This window comes from Epinephelus lanceolatus, chromosome 14, assembly GCF_041903045.1.
Source record: "Epinephelus lanceolatus isolate andai-2023 chromosome 14, ASM4190304v1, whole genome shotgun sequence".
NCBI lineage: Eukaryota > Metazoa > Chordata > Actinopteri > Perciformes > Serranidae > Epinephelus > Epinephelus lanceolatus.
The window spans coordinates 25744262-25757567 of NC_135747.1; the positions used below are offsets into that span (position 1 = coordinate 25744262).

A 13306-nucleotide genomic window follows, 5' to 3' on the forward strand; every position below is an offset into this window, starting at 1 on the left:
CATATGTAGTTGCATTACCACTCGTCCAAGTGTGCTTGAGCACTGAGGCAGATGAGAATAAATTGCTTGATTGAGCATGTTGTGACCTTGTTAGAGCAATCAATTCAAACAGTCTGCTGCTCATTTCAACCTAAGATAACATCTAGCTTATGATGTGCATCTGGATGTAAATCCAGTCTGACTGAGCTGTTATTTTTTTCCCCCCAAATCCTTCCTAGAAACTGCAAAAATTACAGTATATTTTGGTAACATCTCATTACCCGTAAGAGCCAGGACAGCTCTCCTCTCCTGCTGCTACAATACAATACAATATTATGTTTGGATATTGTAACGTAGCCCCCAAACAATTTCAAGTCCTTGAGTGAAATCCCTTTTAAATCCCTCCATCATTGTCATGTTTCCACCACAGACATTATACTGCATTCCCACCAGAGAGCTGCGTATAAACTTACTGACAACATTAGATTGGCTGGTGAAGATGGCGTACTGAAGTTCATATGATACAACAGAGAATTCATCATCTGATGTCCAGTGAACTGTGATCGTGTCGTACGACGCTGTACATAATTCCTCGCGGATTACTGGTGGATTTGGTGCTGCAATCAGAAAACAAAAAGACAAAATGCTTTTCTGAGACAGTAATGGAAGCTGAGTGGACTCCATTCTGCACACAACAACATTAACAACAGACCTTGGAACACGATGGCGGAGACCAGTGGTGGTAAATAGCACTATCCATTTGTGTCTTTTTATTCTGACAAGTGTAATTAAGCTGGGCTGCAGTTCTCCCAGCTATTACAGCACCAGCCCCCATGCAGAGTTAAATTTACGCTGCACAATGGGCGCGGAGCATAAACAATCAAACCTGTTCCATTTCGGCAGAAAATAAACCCCAACTGTAGCCTAACATTTGGGAGCTTTTCCTTTTTCTGTCACTAAAAGGGACACAGTTGAAATATAAGTCCCAGCTTCTATCCATGCCAAAGCCTTTAAACTGTATAAATCTATAATTGAAGGATAAGGTGAGGGTAGTTTTAAATGCACTGTTTGCATAACAGAAACCCAACAAATCATCTAGTTTCTGTGTGAGTGAAACCACCCAATCACTGAAATGTCACTAAACTCATCTGGCAGGGTGTGCACACATCCAGCGACTGCTTTGTGCCATCTTGTGGTGCCAACGTTACTGCTGTGGCAAGTTGCAGTGTCTGCTGCTGCCTGCTGACAGTGACAGCAGGAGAGGTTGTCGTTTTTGTAAATTATCTACACTAATTGATGACAAACTTTGGCATATAATGTCAACATTAAAAGTTTTCCATGGTTAAAAATAATCACTTCTACTACACACAGAGCTGCCAGTGATTCAGTTTAACAGTCATGCCAGGGTGACCCCAGACATTTGTTTTACAGGGGTGGCCAGATGGGGCCACTGGAAATCTTGGGGTGGCACACCAAAACCAAAAGCTGAATTTCAGCCATTCACATTCACGCTTTGGAGCATTATTCAGCCCCTCTCCCAGCAAGCTATGCTTAAAGACGGAGCGTGCCACATCCTCTTAAAAACAGTCGGCTTCCAACTATTTTTGCAATTTATAGGTGGTAAAATTTTACAGTGTTTTGTGATGTTCATGTTTTGCCCTTTATTTTAAGCTGTGTTGGCTTTGCTGACAAACAGTGCGTAAACCTTAGATGTATTAAAGGGAAATTTTGGTTTATTTCAACCTGACTCCTATTGTCCTAAATTTGTTTCAAGTGACTAGTGACATAAAAATAATAGTTAGCAAGTTAGCCATTAGCCTAGATACAGCCGGGGCGCATAGTAGCGTCAGACCTGTTAAAACTTAAGTGAACGGGCATACTTCAAGTGCAATGTAGTCCACTAAACAAGATTGCTATCAGACCAAATGGATTAAATCTTGACAGTGGAATTAGTCATTTTGCAGGGGTTGTGACGCACAAAAAAAATTGTATCCACTAATTCATAGACATCTTTTTCCCAATGTAAGTCTATGGGATAAAGTCTTTTTGGGCTTAATGGCATCAGGTGACGGACATGGTGACGGACTCTAGAAATTGCAGTACCACTGTTTGGCCACTAGGCAAATTGGCTTCAAAGCCCAGCGCACTTCCTGGATACTGGATAGCTAACATTAGCCTGGCCGCTCTGTGTCGCACACCACCCAGGTCAGGTGGGAGCCGCTTACTTACCTGGGCGACCTAAGGGGAAACCAGAGGGTGGCTAGCATGTTTCCATAGCAAAGCTGTTGGGTCTGGACGGTGTTACTTGTGGTAATCGCCAAATGAGTGACACTGCTTGCTAGCTCCCTTCAGACCCAGCTGTTGTGCAATACAGTAAACTGACGAGTAAGAAATGAACCAAAACAGACTGACATGCATAACCGGTCAATAACTCTCGGCAGTTAACCAATTAACTGTTGACCATTGACAACCCTGATAGAAAATAAAGGTAAAAGTTGAAGATGTAAGGACAGCTCGCATTCAAACATGCACAAATTAGTTAGACGCCACCATAGTGAGGAGCGCTTGTTTGCTCTCTGTACTTCCCTGGACTCTTCATAATAGCTATAACATTAATTTGGTTTTGCCCCCCCCCCCCAAAAAAAATAAATTTATAACGTGTGCTTACTTGACTCCACTCACCTGTGAGGTAATCCAAGCTTTCTAGCATTTTCTTCTCCCTTGTGAAGTCCAAAGCAAAAGTATCAAAGGTGTCATTCAGGTTAATTTCCGGTAACAGGATCTGAGAGGAAGCCGTTGCCATGGAAACTCTGTAACAAAAAGTACATTATTCACAGTTCAATACGCCATATATATGATCTGTTAATAATGTGGGTTGTCCTTGCTACCTCACCTATCGCAGGTGCTTTTTGCCGTCTGGAGGAAGCGAGCGTGGTCCGTCTCCTTCAGAGTTTGGTCGGCCTGAGCGATGAGAGAGGAGGACCGCTCGATGCACTGCTTGCAGCTGGCTATCTGCTGGGCTAGTTTCCTCAGCCGCACAGTCTGGGCAGAAAAAAAGGACATGTTGATCAATGAAAAGGATGTTAAATAACCCACCACTGTACCACTATGAGGCACCAACCTGCCAGATGCTAGATTTGATTTTACATCGCCAATTAAAAAGCCCTACAGGAGAAAATCTGATTTACACCCGTGACAACTTGATTTTTCAGTTGTGTAAAACCCACAAGACTTTGAGCTCCAACCTGTTTTACAAGCTACCCTGGCACAAGAAGTGCATTTACAAAACATCCCCCATACCACTGCCATAGCAACAAGACCCTCCTATCCCACATCTATGTCTCTTTGGCTTAGTGGTAGAAAGCGTCCTCAGAACCTGACACGAGGCACGGGGTGAGGAAGGAAAGAGTCCTCCTCCAGAGAGGGCCATCAGAGGAAGCAGGGCTCATCTTACTTTGACACTGAGCATGGCACAGCATGCCACTGTCTCTCAAATGGCATCTAACATGGGAAAAGGAAGGGAAACGATTCAAGAGGCACAGCATAAGCATATTAAATGTATGGACTCTGTGCCAGAAATACTCCAGAGCTGAGGGCTGGAGCTGAAGACAAAATACAGCATTAACTCTGCAGTCTGGGGAGCATCTCAGTTCAAGTACCTTGTTATAAGTATACAAAGCACATAAAAAGAATTTATCAAAATAGATCTGAGGACATGTTACCCTGTCTGAGCTTTAAGGTCAAGAAGAGGAAGAGCGATTTTAAATAAGCTGAGATGTCAGAAAGCTTTCTCTGAAATTTCATGCTTAGGTTACCAAGGGTAACAAAGGCAGGAAGAAATAACCAAAAAGCACAAACACCTTCAGAACAGCAGTGAGTGTCATTACATGAGCTGTGTGTTTCAAAGACCTCCAGGTATTTATCTTGAGGGAAATTGGATGCTTAGCTCTGTGGCTCGAATATACATGAGAGACACAAAGCAGGGCTAATAGGGGACACAGTAAAATGTAGTGTATCAGTAGCACAAGTAGGGAAGAGGAATGAAGTTAGTGAAATGACCTCAGTGATGTCAGTTACAGTGTGCACAGAAGTTTGCTAACATTAACCACCGTAATAAGCAACTGTTCATATCAGACGAAGTAGGCTGCAACAGCAAAACTCTTAAAGGGACAGTTCACCCCAAAATCAAAAGTACATATTTTTGCTCTTATCTCAGTCCCTCCAGGATCTCGTGGCCAATTTTGTCAAAAATCTTTAAGTGATCTTTTGCGGGAAATTGCGGCAAATGACGAAAGGAGAAAAAAAAATTGATTACTACTACCTACAAAAATAAGTCATGTACACACTTGCTATAATAATCATACTGAATACTACAAAAATAGCTGCAAATGTTTTTTATAGTTCTCTTCTTTAGTTTTATTTAATTAGTTTCACAACATGGACTCCAATAATGTTGCAAAAAATCCTGAGTGAATATTGCAGCTCTCCAACCACACAATGTGACTGTAAAACAACATGTAAGCTACATCTTCTGTAAACATCACATTTTAGTACATTCAACACATATTGTATGCATTTAAACAGTGCAAATTCTTATGTCAATACAGAGCGTTTCTCCACACCGCAATGCCATTAGCGCAATTTGATGACGAGTCTGATGACGTTTCAAATGATGCTGCATGAGCAATGACTTCTGGTCAGCCAGAAAGTTCAGAAAAACGTGGAAAAATCACGGGACTTTTGAAAAATTCTCTTTCCCCGCAAATACTGCAGATTTTCGTTGAATTTGCGTTAATTATTGCAATTGCAAGTTCGTGATTTTCTGGAGGGACTGTTATCTGTAGTGCTGTGTGTCAGTCTAGATCAGTGGTTCCCACCTGGTGGGTTGTGGCCCAAAAGTGGGTCACAGGTCCATTATGAATGGACCGCAGGAGACTCGCAAACGTGTCAAGTTTGTAAAAAACACACTTTATTTTCAAGTATGGTGAATTTCCAGCACAGAGCTTTTACAGCTTTTACTGGCGTTTCCTGCTGTGGAGTGAGTGACTAATGGACGGCTGCTTGACAGAGACAGCAAAATAGCTCAACGACATGGTCGAACACAAGTATGACACTAAACTGTGTGGACCTTGAACTAATGACTAAGGAGAAATCTTGACCCTCTAGCTTGACCAATTGGGAACCACTGGTCTAGATTGTTTTGGTGTGAGTTGCCAACTGTTGGAGATATCGGCCATATCGGTAAAGGAAGCATGCATCTACTGCTAGCTCACCTGGCACCACTGAGCTAGTGAATGTTACAGCTGAGCCAAGCAGGATGGCATTGATATTTGCATTTACATAGTTCGGTAGAAAGGAAATAGTTCCTACGTGAAACTGCTCACAACAAGGTCTGTGGATTATCTTGAGTGACCGGGTCATGATTTCTGGAAAGAGACATTGCTGTCAAGTTCTTAAAATGTATTTTTTTTGTGCTTTGAGTGCCACAAGTTGAGTGGCATCTAGTTACATCATATTCAAGATAAGGCAGCCATCTCCACAACAATTACACAACTCACACCAAAACGATGTAGAATAATAGAAACCATTAAAGGTAAGAGCAAAAATATGTATGTTTGATTTTGGGGTGAATCGTCCCTTTAAGGTACTCTACTTTATTTATTGCTTTTGGATTAAACATTTTATTTGTAAGAAGAAAAATGTGTCACTGATTCTTTCAAAAGTGACCGTTTCCAATTAAAAATAACACCTTGAAGAGTGTTTACCCAACAACAGTGATTTGTTGTTGCCGTATTCTAATAAAGAACATGTTGAGTCGTAAGCTAGCAAACAACAAAGGTTATCAAGACACAAAAGGTGATAAACAGTACCTTTCCCTCCTTTATCTTGGTCGCAATGACTTGTCTTCGCTGCTGTATGATATTAATCAGCAGGTCACACTCCTCCAGCAGCTTGTTCTCTTGTCGCGTCGCATTTACCTAAACGGGACAGGAGTGCAGATAAGAGACAGCCAATAGCGGAAGCCTATTTGTAATTCATTTGCTCTGACAAAATGTTTTGCTGTACAACTGCATTTGATTAAATCATTTTTAAATACATTATTAACAGGACAATTCATTTTAGGCGAGGCCCATGTGATAGGGAAACCACATTATGTTGGGCAAGACAAAGTGTGCCGTTTATCTTTTTATCCCAAACACATGCATGATCACAGCTATCGTACTTAACATGTACACAACACAATAAACCATGCCCATGCTTTATTTTGAGGACACATATGATATCGACTTTATATGTTAATCTCCTAACCCTTGCATACATATTTGGCCTACACTCGCTCTGAAAATACTCAATCTGCAGCAAGCGGCATGTACATTACAGGAATTATTGATCTATACACTAATGAGCACTTAACCTTGTTGACCTGATGAAAAGCCACTCTCAGATACAGTACTTCATCACTGTGCTAATAATTTAATGAGTTGCTGCCCATGATGTGCCACAGAAGCAAGGCGCCCGCACCTGAAAGCGAACAGATAAACAGCCCTCACCTCCACATGTTGGCAGGTTTGGATAAGTTTGCCCATCAGACTTTCCAACTCACTGGTCCTCTTGATTAGACTGCTGAGGTTGGAATCCAAAGCTTGCTGCAAAACAAAATTGAAAATGAGTATTTCATTACACACTGTCCCCCTCATCAAACTGTAAGCAGCTGAATAAATCTTGGAGGAGAGTTAGGTGAATGGGAACATAAGGACTGTATCTGGCTGGGGTGTAATGGACACAGGAGGGGACACACAAGGCTGCCGCTGGACACGACTGGCCACATTTGGGCTCCGATCAGCGTACAGCCCCGCAGTCCTCCCTATGTGCCAGAGATCCCATCATACTGCCTGCTGAGGCCACGGAGCTTAGCGGAGCATCTGCCAGTGATTTGGACAACTAAACCCCGGCTGTGTTAATCACTGACTCAGATCAAAGGCTTATGTTTCAAGCTTAATCTCTTACTGTAATTGGGTAGCATGATGACTGTGTACTGTGGTAGAAGTAAAAAACATCTTCAGAAGGAAAGTATTATTCCTCTTAAATGGAAGATTAATGCATATTTACATTGTGCTGTCAATGAGTGTAATAAAGACAACAGTGTAGTCCCACCAAAATCCAAAAACAGAGGTGTGGAAAATGCTGCAACTTAAAAATTGACTGACAGGAGTCAATAACAAAGTCTTAAGTGTTAGTTTTGTTTGACACTGTAGGAAGCTTGTGTCAATCTAGTAGCCAGAATGAAATGTTGGCATTGTACGTTTCCTCAAACCAAGGATATGTTACATTTGTACATTTCAGGCGTATCATATCAACATTTCTAAACTGACGTAGCTCAGATTGCATGAATATGAGCTGAGTTCATCAGGATGAGGCAGGGATGGTAGACAGCGCCAAGCAGCAGACACCAGCAAACCATTGTTCAGGACCAACAAACAAAAGCAGGTGGTTTTCATGAGATCTCGGCACATCTCCAGCTGTGACTGTGGCGGCAAAACCAAGCATTTTTTAATTAGATGTTGGGACATTTTCAGCCTTTTTTTGTGGTGACATTCTCAGTATTTTTTAACGTGACACTGGGACATTTCCAGCTGTGATTGTGGCTATAAAACCAGGTATTTTTTTAACTTGACATTGGGACATTTCCAGCTGTGATTGTGGTAACAAAACCAGGTCTTTTTTAACAAGATGCTGGGACAATTCCAACCATTTTCGTGGTGACGTGCCTGCTATTTTTTAATCAGATGTTTGGACATTTCTGACTGGATTTGTGGCGACAAACCCAGTATATTCTAACAAGATGTCAGGACATTTCCAGCCATGTTTGAGGTGACAAAACCAGGTATTTTTTAACGTGACATTGGGACATTTCCTGACATTTTTGTGGTGACAAAACCTGACCTGGTAGTTCAACAAGATAGGATATTTGCAGTCATGTTTATGGCAAGAAATTGTATTTTTAACAGGATGTAAGGACATTTCCAGCCATGCTGGTGGCAACAAAACCAGGTATTTTTTATGGAGACATTGGGGCATTTCCCGCAATGTTTGTGGTGACATAACCTGGTATTTTTTTGTGAGATGTTGGGACATTTCCAGATGTTTTTGTAGGGACAAAACCTGGTATTCTAACAAGATGTCAGGACATTTCCAGCCATGTTTATGGCAAAAAAATGCTATTTGTTTTTTTGCGATATGTCAGGACATTTCTAGCCATGTTGGTGGCAACCAAACCAGGTATATTTTACGGAGACATTGGGGCATTTCCAGCCATGTTTATGGCAAAGAGACTGGTATTTTTTTAAGCGATATGTCAGGACATTTCTAGCCATGTTGGTGGCAACCGAACCAGGTATTTTAGGAGAAATTGGGACATCTCCAGCCATGTTTGTGGCATGAACCGGGTATTTTCTAACGAGACGTTGGGACATTGCCAGCTTGTATTGTGTTGACAAAACCTGGTAGGTTAAAGCATAGGGATATTTTCAGCCATGTTTGTGATGTAAAAACCAGGATTTTTTCACAAGACATCAAGACATTTCCAGCTGCGTTTGTGGAGGCCAAACCTGGTAAATTAGGCTAAAACATCCTAACCCTAACCTTTGGTTTTTGTGCCTAAATGAAACCACAAGCTAACCACAGTGTTGTCACTACTAATAAAATTGAAAACTAAAACCTATCGACATGTAGAGTTTCAACTGATACATATGAAACGTACAAATGTATCATATCCATGGTTTGCAGAAATGTACAATGCCAACATTTATTCTGGCGACTGGGTTGCAGCCTTTAATCTACTATTTAAAGTCTTGAAAATCACTAAACTGTTGTCTGTGAAATTTACATTGTAAATGGTAAAGAGTCCAACATGGATTTAGTATTTAATCAATCAGCAAAGGTTTCATATGTGAGCATCATGCTTGATTTCCCTTGATGAAAAACAACATAATGCAAATACTCAAAAGCAGAGAAGAAACTTTCAAGAAAGGAGCAAATCGTGAGTAGACCTCTTTCAGGTCAGAAGACGTCTCATTGTGATTTCATAAGGTGGGTGTGTCACCGTGTACTAAAATAGCAGCAGCTTTATTTTACCACTCTCAAAACTATGATTTATTTACATGAAAGAGAAGGTGATGAAAGCCTTTCCAGATGCTGAGCTGATGGTACAGGTGAGTTCAAACTTTTAAAATGGACGCATGAAACATAACATATTAATCAAACTGCTGTTGAATATAGCCAAATGTATACACTTAAAACTCTCCCCCAACAATTTTGCTGTGTATATGACAAGTTCTCACATGAAGCCAAACAGAGAGAGGGAGAGCAAATGGAAAAGGTGGAAAAGTGCGAGAGACATTTCGGTGTACTGTATTTCTCAAAAATACGGCTTCTCCTGCAACATTAATACCCTTCATGTGTTTAGACAGCTCGCTCTAATGGAGGTCTCTTTCCTAGAGTCATTTAAAGCTGATGAGAGGAAAGAATAGCAGCTTCCTCTTGTGTGTGAATGCTTCTGGTCCCACACCTTTACTTTGGCCAGTCTCTCTTCCTTCCTGTCAAAGTCCTGACAGGTCACTGACAGGACTTGGGGGTTTTATCCTGTGTCAACATTAGAAATTATATCCATTGTCAAAGTTTGTCACTTCATCCTGTGAACACCAGCGGCCGCGTTACATCTGAGGTTTTTACTTTGTTGGAGGGCTCTCATTGATTCAGAGGCACATAGGAGCATATACTAGTGTACACATTTCCACTATTATCTAGTAACTGTTAACTTAACACTACTAAATGCACTTCATTAGAGGCCCAATTAGTATTTTCTATGGAAAGAATATTATAGGGATATACTGGACACATAGGTGCACTTTGACTATCTGGAACTCCCTATCCGACGAACTTAAATTTTTCATTATCTAGTTTATATCCTTCCTTTATCAATTTTATTATTCATTTATTTTTGTTACACACTCTGATTTATCTGGTCATATCTTATATTCAATGTTTGTTACGTTAGTTACTGGTGTTTTTATCTTCATGGTGTATACTGTTTTATTTGTCTCATAAAGGACTTTGTAACTGTGCTTTGAAAAGTGCTATACAAATAAAGTTTATTATTATTATTATCTAATGTGATCCAATACAACGACTCTGGCATGAATTCTATTTCTACAAAGGTTATACTTTTTCAGTTTTGTTCACACTGTCAGAAAGGTAATAACTGTATTTATCTTCATTTTTAAGGTGTTAAGGTGTTATACTGGACTGCATTATATTTAAAGGTGTTTCTCATATTCTGCCCCTCTCATGTGCGTAAATGGGTGGACATAAATATAAATGCATTGCTAAATATAATGCACTCCACCACAACCTCTTTAATGAAAGGCAGCTGTGACACAGAGGCAGAGCAGGTCGTCCGCCAATCGAAACATCTGCAGCTCGATCCCCGGCTCCTCCAGTCCACATGCCAACGTATCCTTGGGTGAGATACTGAGCCCCAAATTGCTCCCGATGGCTGCTCCATCGGTGTGTGAGCGCATGTGAATGATTACTGAGTAGCAGGTGGCACCATGTGTGGTAGCCTCAGCCACCAGTGTGTGAATGTCTATCTGAATGGGTAAATGTAATGTAGTGTAAAAGCACTTCAGAGGACTAAAAAGGCACTATACAAGTGCAGGTCCATTTGCCATTTAATATCGCTCTGACAGTGTCAATCAAAACTGAACATTTAACATATAATTATTATCTTTGTAAGGCAGAATTTATGGCGGAGTTGTTGCAATGGATCACATAGGATAGTACAAGTGTACCTAATGAAGTGGCTGGTGAGTAGGGATGGGATATACAGTGGATTTTGTCGCAGATTGCAATATAAAACACACAATAAATTGATCTTGGTGAACTTCCATTATCAGTTTATTAGGTTCTCCTATTGTGTCACACTCTCACTTCTCACTGGGATATGGAGTCATTGTTAATATTATAAGTAACTCCTGTGTATTACCTACAATAACAAGTCAAAATGTTTGCTGTGAAAGGAGACTATTTAAAGCCTTGTAAGTCAAAGTGGAAGTGAAAGTGAAAGTGGGTTCCAAACCTGAATTTAGGTTGTGGTTCCCCATCTTTCAGTCACAATAAAATCACAGACTGTGGTTAAATAACCATCATACTGTAATGTTTGTTTACTGTATGTTTCTTAATACCTATTTATAAAGTGGCATACACACTATGCTATGAAATGTATAAATGTAACAGACAGCCTGAGGTTTTTCTTGAACATGCAGTGGCCAAACTATTCTCAATTTCCCCCACTGCATGTTGGGATATCCTCCAGCCACTCCTCTGACCCTAAGTGGGAATAAATTGACATAAACAATGTATGACGGACAGAAAATAACAGCAATAACACCAGACCTGGATCATGTCACATAATGCGAAAAACCAGGCTGAAGGAATTACTGCATTATACATGCTTGCACACACATACACACACACACTCACGCCAATGTCACAACATCCCTGGGAATTTCTGAGAAATGTGAGGCGCTGTGGCTGTAAACGTGTTTGGGAGAACCAGCAACTATGAACAAGCTCAGCTGCACGGCACCTGGGTCCTGTCTCTGCGTGCCACGAGCAAAAAAAAAAAACAATCTCTCTCTAAGATGGGAATTGCTGTTTCCTCTTGTGTCACTGGAGGCTTCTAACAATGCGGCTGAGTGCATGTAATATGAGGTCAACAAGATACAAAGACAAATAAAAACATGAATTGGTAGGAATATAGCCCGTAATTACATCAAGCAGCTGGGGATATTACAGAGCTGAGAAAACAGATCATAGCCGGTAAGTCTTTAAGGAGATAAAGGATAAAGGACTCTACTTTAAGTCCTAACACCCCACTGTATTTAACCACTTCTTCACTAAAAAATGAAAACACAAAATTTACTACAATTTTCACATAATAACCACCAAAGCTGCATTACTAAGTGGCTGACCAGTTGCGATTTTGTTGCTTTTCAAAGGATAAAGCCCCTTGAAAAGCAACACTCAAGAGTTTTTCCTCCATAAAATCAACCTGTCCCTGAATGTGGAATTAAAGAAATGATGCTGATCACCTGGTCTGCCTCCTGGTGTGAATGACCACGGCCCACCACACTGAGAAAGCGGCCAGGCGATTTCTGCACAATGACAGCATGATCAGACAAAGGAGACAGGTTAAGACTGGTCCTTGTGACCTATGTTGCCAAAAAAATGTTGCAACAGACTGCTTGCATCGCAGTTCCACTGAAACCAAGGCAAGCATTGTGAAAGAAAGGAACGGGCAGACAAAAGGGTTTCGAGTGTTACTTGTGTTACAGTAAAACCCCCCCCTTTTGTGAGTCATGCATGGGCACTGTGAGTGTTGGTGAAAACAAAGCAGACCCTCATTTTTATTTCATGCAGTGGATGCCATGCAATTCTCAGGATACACACTAGGACGAACTCTGACAGGAGTGAAAGCTCAGTATGGTTGAGCTGAAGAGTCCTAAACTAAAACAGTAAATATTTCGATGATTTGAGAGAGTTCATCTTGCTTAAATTTAGTCACATACAGCAGGTCAAAGCTATGCTACTTCCATGTCAATTCACAATATATCCCTGCTGCATGATTGCCCTGTTGTGGACTATAAAATGATCCCCCGAGGTCACTGGAGACACGATAGACACTGTGATGATAAAGCAGTGACCCGCTAAGCTAAATTCTCACTCTTATGATAGAAGCTGATCCATGTTCAAAATGAAAGGAATGCAGAGCCATCTTTTTATATGCTCCAGCTAACAGCATCTTCTCATGCCTTATTGATATCAGCCCATCTGCCTAAAGTGAGCTGTTCCACTTAACCTAAAAAACTGTGAAAGCAGTCTCTTGCACTGAGTGTAATTCAAGTTAAGAAAAGAGGGACAACCTCCAGCTTACTTCATCTATTTTTCTCAGGCTTATGATGCATTTGTCAAAGAATAGGGCTTGTAATATTTTGCTTTTTGTGAACAAATTCCGTGAAAAGACCAAATCACGCCCCAAGCCCATACTGAATGAGTAAAGAACAAGTCATGAATAATATAGTTTCATTTTTAAAGAAGTCAAGATGCCCTTCTTAAAGGGTAACTGGTATTTTTCAACCTGGAGCCTATTTTCCCTCGTTTTTGTGTCCAAGTGACTAATGGGAACAACAGTTTTTTAAATTGGTCCAGTATGAGTGACACAGGTGCAGCTGGCAGCAATGAAACAGGCTGCAGTGTAACCACTCAG

The 13306-nt window shown here is 40.8% G+C and overlaps 1 protein-coding gene across 7 annotated transcripts in view; it reads right to left on the reverse strand.

Moving 5' to 3' along the window:
• Positions 1 to 13306, reverse strand: part of mid1 (midline 1) — a 39567-nt gene that overhangs the window by 3462 nt on the left and 22799 nt on the right. For 5 of the 7 annotated variants that reach the window (XM_033617139.2, XM_033617135.2, XM_033617136.2 and 2 more), the window contains exons 3-8: positions 12132 to 12194; positions 6531 to 6626; positions 5850 to 5957; positions 2873 to 3021; positions 2662 to 2789; positions 453 to 596 (exon numbers count right to left, since the gene is read on the reverse strand). In XM_033617139.2, coding sequence (XP_033473030.1) covers positions 453 to 596; positions 2662 to 2789; positions 2873 to 3021; positions 5850 to 5957; positions 6531 to 6626; positions 12132 to 12194 — 688 coding nt within the window. The remainder of the gene's footprint in view (positions 1 to 452; positions 597 to 2661; positions 2790 to 2872; positions 3022 to 5849; positions 5958 to 6530; positions 6627 to 12131; positions 12195 to 13306) is intronic. The other 2 variants (XM_033617140.2, XM_078174528.1) reach the window with 1 other exon arrangement.